Source organism: Cynara cardunculus (assembly GCF_001531365.2).
Source record: "Cynara cardunculus var. scolymus isolate 2C chromosome LG 2, CcrdV1, whole genome shotgun sequence".
NCBI lineage: Eukaryota > Viridiplantae > Streptophyta > Magnoliopsida > Asterales > Asteraceae > Cynara > Cynara cardunculus.
This window is the reverse complement of record NC_037529.1, coordinates 8,791,709-8,800,567: the sequence shown is the minus strand read 5'-3', so window position 1 is coordinate 8,800,567 and position 8,859 is coordinate 8,791,709. Positions and strand designations below refer to the sequence as shown.

The window sequence follows — 8,859 nt, the reverse complement described above, 5'->3', positions numbered from 1 at the left end:
GAATCAAGAGTAGCCGAGGATGGAGCCATATGGGCTGTTGCACCAGAGTCCACGTACCAATCCGGACTAGAGTCATTTAGTCTGCAATCGGCGTTAAACGCCTTAGCCAAATTTGCAGTCAAATTGGAAGAGTTTTGGGCATAACTTCCCAATTCTGGACAAGATGTGGCATAATGACCTTCATGCTGACATAACTGGCAATGAGGTTGTCGTCGAACACGGCCTCGAGAGGAAGAAGTGCCTCGATAAATTGACCGTCTAGATCTGCCCTTTCCACGCGAAGGCTGCGGAGAATGACGAGCAGTAAAAGCGACGGGAGAGGGAGCAGAACTGTGTAGCGACGAAACAAACAACTCGTGACCCTCAGCTTGAGCAATAAGATCACGAAAAGAAGGTCTTGGTTGGACAGCTCGGTGGGCAGTAGRAAARGTTTCAAATGACGGTCCTAAGCCACATAAGAACCAATGGCTCTTGTCCATGTYGGGAACCGGTTGACCGATGGCTGCAAGTTGATCACAGATAGACTTGAACTGTTTAGCAAAATCAGAGACAGAGAGATTACCCTTTTTGAATTGGCGGAGAGAGTCTTTAAGATTCTGAGATCGCTCCATAGAATCATGGCTATAGGCCGCTTCTAAGGCTTGCCATACAGCACKAGAAGAAGAGAGACCCAACACTTCTGCCATTGCTTCTTCGGACAGAGAAGATTGAAGAATAAGAAGCACTTTCTGATCGGTTTCAACCCAAGAGAGATAGGCAGAATTTTGGGTTTCTTTGTCGTTGACCAGAATAGTTTTTGGAGGAGCGGGATACGAACCATCAACAAAACGCATCCACTTTTGATGAAGCAGCAGCGGGTTAATCTGATTTCGCCAGAGGAGATAGTTGGAGGAGGTTAGTTTGATGGTGAGCATATGAATGAGAGTGTTCATGGGGAGAGAAGAATCGGTGGAGGCCATCGGAGATGAAARGAAAAGATCGAAGAAGRGGCAATAGAKGCAAAGGGTTAGGAGAGGAACGAGATTAGGCTGATACCATATGAWATTAAGAGAAATATTCCCCTTGATTATGATTGACAATTGAAGGAGTATAAATACAAAAATACAACGTAATTATAGGAATTATACAAGGTAACTTACAACTAATTTGACTAATCAAATAAACTAATTAAGGAGAGGATTTGTCTCCAATAGTAAGATCTTCTGATGCTATGGTTCAAAACTCTGATCAGCTTCAGTTCCCTCTCGTATGTTCTAGTAAAATGGCAGACCCAAGTAGATTATACCAACCAATTCTAAATTACAAGACGTGACAACTTCTCAATGTTTATAAGTTCTCGATTTCTGCCTAAGTTGTAAGTTTGAATCAAGATTATCCTCAAGAAAATCTCATGCAACCCATTGACATTAGGATCGAAATATTGCTTAAGAGAAGCAATCTCTTACGCGATCGATCTCAAATTAATTCTTATCCTGGTTTTGTTGTGATTTCTCACGACCCCTTGTATTCCTTAACGGTTCCACAAAACATGAAAAGATGGCTGTAGAAGTTCTACAAAGCAGGGAAGTAATTTATGAGGATACAGACATCTAGTGTTTGGTGCAACATCGAACTAGAATTTGTACTTCTTCGCTGTCCAGAGACTAAAGAGATTTGGAGTCGTTTAGTATCATGGTGGAAAATTATTTGGGCGACTCGGTAGTCGCTAGTCCTTTTTTTAGTTCATTACAACAAAATTAATTTTATAGGACGCCTAAAATGTAGAAGTATCCTAAAAAAAAATACTTTATAGGACCTAAGTTTATATAGGACTAAACCAAAAAGTATCCTAAAAAATTACTTTATAAAACTAAGTTTATAGGATCAAAGTCCTATCTAAAAGTGTTACAATAGTTTTATATAATCCTTTTTGGCGTTTAAACAAGTTTTTTAGAACGCTTTTACAAAAATGTCTTAGTTAGCTATATTTTATACAATAGTATTTGAAAAAAAATGTTCTATAAACACAAATATTTTATAAAAAGATGTGTTTACAGAACAATTTTCAAAAGTGTCCTAAAATAGCTAATAGATTTTTTTTGATTAAACTGGGTATCCAACCCGCTATGCGAGCCGACTAATCCCAGGGTGACCACCTGCTTTGCAGATAGCCCGGAGTCAACGCATTTGAACCTCCATGGCCACAAGAGAATTTTTATTACTCATTGGATTTGAACCTGAGACCTCCTGATACTTTTGACCTTTAGATAAGCACCACCCTTGTGGTTACTAATAGAAAATTTATTTTAAAAGCATCGTAAACAACTTGTTAAAACGCTTAAAAACGTTCTATAAACCTATTGTGATGCTTTTAGATAGAACGCTTTATATATAGTTTGGTTTTATAAATCTAAGTTTTATAACATATTCTATTAGGACGCTTAGACAATCTAGGTCTCTTACAAAACCAATATTGTTGTAGTGGTCACTCCTGTTTATCCAAGATTGATTCAAAGATTTTCAACCATTGCTGTGAAAGTTTTGGGCAGTTTATTATATTGGATCATGTCCCTTATGGTTGTTGTGGAATTCAAGAGATCGACGAAGCCATTTTCAATGATTTACCGTATCTCTGGGCACAGTTACGTGGTTGCGTATTGTTACTAATTAGATGTATAGAAAACACAATAAATGAAGATAATTACTAGGAAGTATTGCAGGCTTCATCAAATGTCTGATAGTGCAAACTTCAGAAGGCATGTTGAGTGAAAATTACCTCAGGTGCATGTGATATTTAGTCATGTGTAGGATAGTTTATACTTTATAGGATATATATCTTCCTCAGCTGGTTAAATATATAAAATTAAAGTGGTTACAGTACAGATGAAAATAAGGTAATAGGACTTATGGCAGCTAGCTAGAGTGATAAATTTTATAGTATTGTACTCATGGACATAATTCCTGAGATGGTTCAAGTCCAAGATCACTGAAACTGTAGTTCAAAATCTGCATCTATACTAATAACTGAGAATCTAATATATGCAATCACTTAATCTACAATGCCACAAATTCCAGGAGCTAAGATAAACAAGGAAGCAGAAAAATCCAGTTATATTTGAATTAAGATCTGGCCTGCCGTTTGTGTATTTGGTGCCTTCAGTTAAAACTGGAATCTTGATGAAATAGTTAACCTTATGGAAAGTAAAACGTTTCCCCTTGAACACAACACATTACAAGATAACCACAATGAGTTTATGATTTTCTTATGAACAAAATTCAATTAGAGAAATATGTTCCATAGTGTTCTTATCAGGTATGCGGTGAAGGTTGCTGAGGCCTTGTTTCGCGAGGAAGCCCCATGGTTTGTATCCCTTGTGAGTTGTGATGAGGGTCCAAGAAGTAAGCTCCCTAGAAGCCACCCCAGAATCCATTATAACTAGAAGGTCCTTCCCAGCTTTGTCCACTCCCGAGTCCTCCCCAATCTCCAATACCTAGTCCTCCCCAAGATTGGGTTGCTTCAGGTATACCTCCTAACTTTGAACTGTCTGAACCCTGTGTCTTCTTGGTTGACTGAAGGTCAACAGGCATGACTGGCTGCACTGCCTGTGGAGTTTCTGGGGCTGTATCATTGTTCACCGGCAAGGTCAGATCTTGATTCTGCTTTGGTCTCCAATATCCGACTGTGGGTGGCCTTATCCTTGTTGTCGAATTTTGGGTAGCTTGTACCTCCCAACCATCAGAAGTCACCACCCTTTTTCTGTTCTGGAAGGAATTAATGTTCATATCTTGCTGATTTCTTCTTTCTTTAGGTTTACTAATCATAACCGATTGTACAGTATTTCTAGAAATACCAGCATCGCCAAACAAAGATTCTTTTAGGTCGGATTCGTTAATGTGACCATTCATGAATGAACTAAGACTGCGAATGGTAAGCACGATACGACCATAAATTACGTCAGCTTCCTCGCTTCCAACCGCTCTTGCAACATTTTGAGTGTGGTCTGTAAAATCCTCAACCTGTGCATTTATTCATTAGAATAACCATATACAGAAATGTGATTAAAAAATTATAAATGATAATGAAATAAATAGAAAAACCAGGAGGAAATTTACACTTATGCTGGCAATTCTAGTCCATGTTTTAGATATCCATCTTCCATGATATGGGCTGGCACATAAACCTTTCGGCCATATCTTTGCAACAGATGCCAACTGCAACAACCACTAATCATATGAAACATCGGATACTGAAAGTGTAGCCTCAGTATATACCAAAAATAGTTATATTCATAAGATTTTACCTTTATTAGGAATGAAAAAAATAGCTCTCCCAATGATTCTGTATTTCTTCTTCCATAGTTCTCAAAACGTTCAACATATTTTTTAACCATTTCAAGATCTTCGCCATCTGCAATCAACACTTCCCAAAACGTGTGAAGGCAAAAAAAAATGATTTCTTCAATGAGACATGATACATATATTATTGTTACCTCTTTGCAAGGCATGATGATCACTTAGTATTATTATTTATAGAACATTACCTTTTAATATAGCAGAAAATGGAGGCAAAATCGGAGGCTCTCGAGTCTGCAATGTATAGCAACAAAGAGTAACAAAAAAACTACAGAAAAGAAATATCGTAAAGAGTAGTTTTGTTCTACAGTTTACCTGCAGATGAAGAGTAACCAATAATACTATAGAAAATGAGCTAAGGGTTCGATCTTTTGGGCTATTAACACCATGAGCTTTTGCCCAAGTTTTCATCTGCAAGATATATAGGTATTATTCATGAGAATTATGGGAACATAGATCTATGACTGATAGATCCTATTGGAGCAGCCCAGAGAAACTTACCAAGATACATAGCTTCTGAAATCTTTCATCTAGTGAAGAAATCATGTAAATAATTTTTGACTTGGAAATTCCATCCCTGTTCTCAACTGAAAGGTCACATTCTATGCCACTTGCAACATCAACAACTTTAAGGACAGGCACCTTTGCATTCAAAATAGGCAGGATGTCAGAAACAAGCCCTTCATCTACATCACAAAATGGTCATAAAACAAGTATCAACCATTAGGTAGGCCATATATGTATATACAAACTTTAAAAGCGAAATGAACTAACATACAATATAATTTTAAGATGATCATCCTACTAGCTTGAAAACTCCTAAAAACCAATATGATAGAACCATAGACTACAATAGAGGGGTACAAACCAGTCTACAACATTCGTACTTATGCGCCTTACTACTGCTCCATGCATGGTAAAAATTCTGGAAAAGGGTACTAGAAAATGGAAAGATACTCATATAGATATACCTAAAAAATTTATGCAAAAGAAAAGAATATATAAAAGGAAAGGAATCCAATCCTAATGCACAAATATATCCAAAAGTCAGTAAAATTTTGACTTTTAACAGTATTAATATTTTTAAGATAAAGGTAAGTATAAAATAAGAGGAAAAAGAGAAGTTCATTACATAAAAGAAAGGATAAGAAAGACCTAAAGAGAAAGGGATAGAAAAAACTGAAAAGAAAAACAATGACTTCTTCATCTCTTATTAATAAAGACTTCTAACCACAAGGATGATGTCTGATTGGTTTGAACTTGGCTCAAAAGGTCAAAAGTGCCTGGAGGTCCCAGGTTTAAATCCAAGGAGGAATAATAATTCCGTTGTGGCTACGGAGGTTCAAATGCGGTGACTCCGGGCTACCCGCAAAGCACAGATGGTCACCTGGGATTAGTCGGCTCGCATAGCAGGTTGGATATCCAAGTTAATAAAAAAAGGACTTCTAGGTTTTCTTTTGCTTTAAAGTGGCTCCAATGATCATGTTTTGTTGGAATTCTTCTATATATATCACCAAATGAAGTGTCATGTTAGGTTCTTTATGGACTTCAATGATATTTTCGTCAGAACTTCAGCCCATTTGTCAGATAACTCGTACGTTTTCTCCGGTTCATTTTCTTCGTAATTCCAGTGGTGGGGGTGTTAAATTCAAATATATCCAGAGAGATATATGTGATGGAAGAAATTTCTTGTCAAACTAGGATAACTTAACATTGATGGATTAGTACAATACAATGGAGTTTAAGAAATCAAGTGATCAGCTGGAGGGCACACTGTTAGTAACAGTTGGGTCCCAAAGGATTGGATCTAAGCCGAGGGAATGGTCTGATCATGAGGAGCGAGCTCTAAGATTTAATCAGCGAGGAGAGGGTTCTAACACTTCTAGTATTCTAGAAGTCAATGCCGTCCACACTTGATAATTGTCATCAACAGCTCAATATTGCACAAAACTAACAGGTAATGGAAATGATGGACAATGGAGTTATTTAAAATATTCTTGCACCCCTGTGGTCCATATATGTCTGTTTTACCAAAAAAGGGAAAACAACTATCTTTCCATGCATGAAGAATGAGAGAAGTTTTGCACTAGCTAGTCACAGGAGAAAACAATGAATCACAGTTATGACATCTAAGATATGGGCATCTCAATCTACAAGGCTTAAAACTAGTCAGTGCTAAAGGTATGGTGTATGACACCAAAAATCGGACAATACAAGAGATTGTTTCCTATAGAAGTGCCTGGTGAGCTTTACATTTTATTTATTTAGGGCATGTGGAGACTTAGTAGTTCTCCACAGTATGGCAGTACGTAGTTATGCCTTATTATTAGCCTAGTTTGTTTTGTTTTGGACTATAAGTTAGCTAGCTTTTCTCCATGTCTAGATGTAAAAGTCCATTCAGTAAAGCTTATTTTTCCAATTGTTCCATTTCTTAACTCTATCATGACGGACAACTATTTCCTAATTGGAGTGTCTGTTGCAAAATCAATCTTGAAGCAAACGACCATATTTTCCTCTCATAGCCTTACGCTCAGCAGATGTCACAGTTTCTTTAAGGAATTTTAGGCGCTCCCCTAGCTACTCGATTGGCTCCAGTTCTCCTTGTATCATCCTTTGGCTCTTGAAGAAAGCCTGAAAGATCTTTTAATGCTTTTTTGGAGCATTAATTCCTCGGGGATATCTAGGGGATCAGAGAAATACTAGAATTTTCTTACACTCAGAACATTCCCAGAAATATATGATTTTCTCAAGGACAATCCGTTTAGAGGAGGATTGATGATAACTGCTAGCTAGGGGATCATTATCGTATAACCAAAGAGGATTTCATTGTCCTAGACAGCTAGATGTAGGTTTTTGGTTCTATTCCTTTGTTCCACGGGCAAGTCTTATGCCCCCATTTTTGTATCTTTTGCTTTCCCTATTATTCATATAAATTTTCTTAGTGCATCCTAAAAAAAGCATAGTCTAAAAACATGGTGAGCCAAAGCTGACAGTCTCTACATGAATCAGTATGATGTAGTATTAGGATATAGTTTTTCTCATCATTTTTAATTATTTGCAGCCTTTTTTACTGTATATGAGATAGGTCTCTAGGCAGTCCAAAAGTGAATGTAACACAATGAAGAAGTTAAGAAATAAATAACTTCTTAGAGTGCTCGCATTCGTGTCATGAAGTGGAAGTGATCTTGTTTATAAGATGCATTTGCTAGGTCAAATCTAAATCAATCATGGCATGCCTTCCATCTATAGTTTTCATGAATTCCTTCCATCTATTTTCATGAATTCCGTTCGAAAGTTATTTTGTACTTTTTGAAACTTGAAGTTTACTTTAACTCTCTATTCTAGTAACTTTGATTTGGTATGTTGCTTTGACACAAATAAATGGTTGCATTCCTAGTAATACTCTATATAGAAATTGTGGTAAGATAAATTATATTTCTACCACTAACTTGTTTAAACGGTATAGATTTCTGCAACTTAATCGTCAAAGAATGTGTCCTCTTTTCATCTTATGCCTTGAAGATTTCTGCAAAAGAAAACCAAGTGGTTTCCAGGAGGAGGTAAAAGCATTATATTGAGGCTGAATGAAAATGTTTTGAGCCATATCAGATTAATGAAGCACTTAATTGAATAGTTCTACTTGGGTAATTGAGCTTACTGGAGTTCCTTTGTATTGATGATAGGACTCCAAAGACATGTAACGACATTTTCAATATCCAATAGGTAGATTTTTTAATATACAATAATGTAATAAACAAAAAGGGTTAGAACTAAAGTAGCTATAAAACGTCACCTTTAAGTGCATACATCTTCTTCTTGAACCTTCGAAGCGTTGCAATAACCTGATATCGCGAAGACACATTTGCACTGTTGCGAAAGTTGATGGATAGATCTAGATCACTTTCGGAGGTAAAAAGACCCATCGAGAAGGATCCAAATTCCTCCACAGTGGGACAATCAACGCTTTTACCTGAATGAATCAGATACAGATAGGTTTGTCATTTGTAGGTTATGGAAGTTATCGATTTGTGAACACTTACCATATAATTCTCGTGCTATTCTGTTGAATACTTGAACCAATTCCTTGCGTTGTTGATATTCTCTCTGCGTTGGTTGATGAACAGCATATGCATCATCAAGTAGGTGCTCGAACATTCCAAAACGCTCCCGGTTTCCTAAAGTTATATTTTCCAATTCCTTTAACCAGATCTTTTCTTCATTCTCTATAAGGACTGGAATCAAAAGCAGACCAGTGGAAGAATTAACAACCGAAAACTTTGTTATTTTATTAAGGGATGGCTAATTATGAGTTTGCTGCAGTCACTATAATCTCTTTATCTTTTCTCATATACATAACCATATGGAAATACCGAGGCCATTCTTACCGTGCAATTCGTATTCCTCATCACAAGGTCCTGAACACCACATAAAATAAATCAAACTAACTTCTTTGAAAATTAGATGTACAACATTAATGGGGATTGAAAGGTCCTAATACTGACCTTTTTCTCTCAGAGCCATTTTGTG

General features: G+C 36.8%; 1 protein-coding gene across 1 annotated transcript; it reads right to left on the bottom strand.

Moving 5' to 3' along the window:
• Nucleotides 1-3,387: 3,387 nt before the first annotated feature.
• On the bottom strand, nt 3,388-8,499 carry LOC112505869 (protein HESO1-like). Its single transcript, XM_025109915.1, has 8 exons — nt 8,373-8,499; nt 8,126-8,302; nt 4,834-5,018; nt 4,648-4,743; nt 4,521-4,566; nt 4,281-4,387; nt 4,093-4,191; nt 3,388-3,996 (listed from the first exon to the last, which is right to left on the bottom strand). The coding sequence occupies exons 1-8, from the start codon at nt 8,485-8,487 to the stop codon at nt 3,388-3,390; spliced, it is 1,434 nt and encodes a 477-aa protein (XP_024965683.1). The 5' UTR covers nt 8,488-8,499.
• Nucleotides 8,500-8,859: the final 360 nt, after the last annotated feature.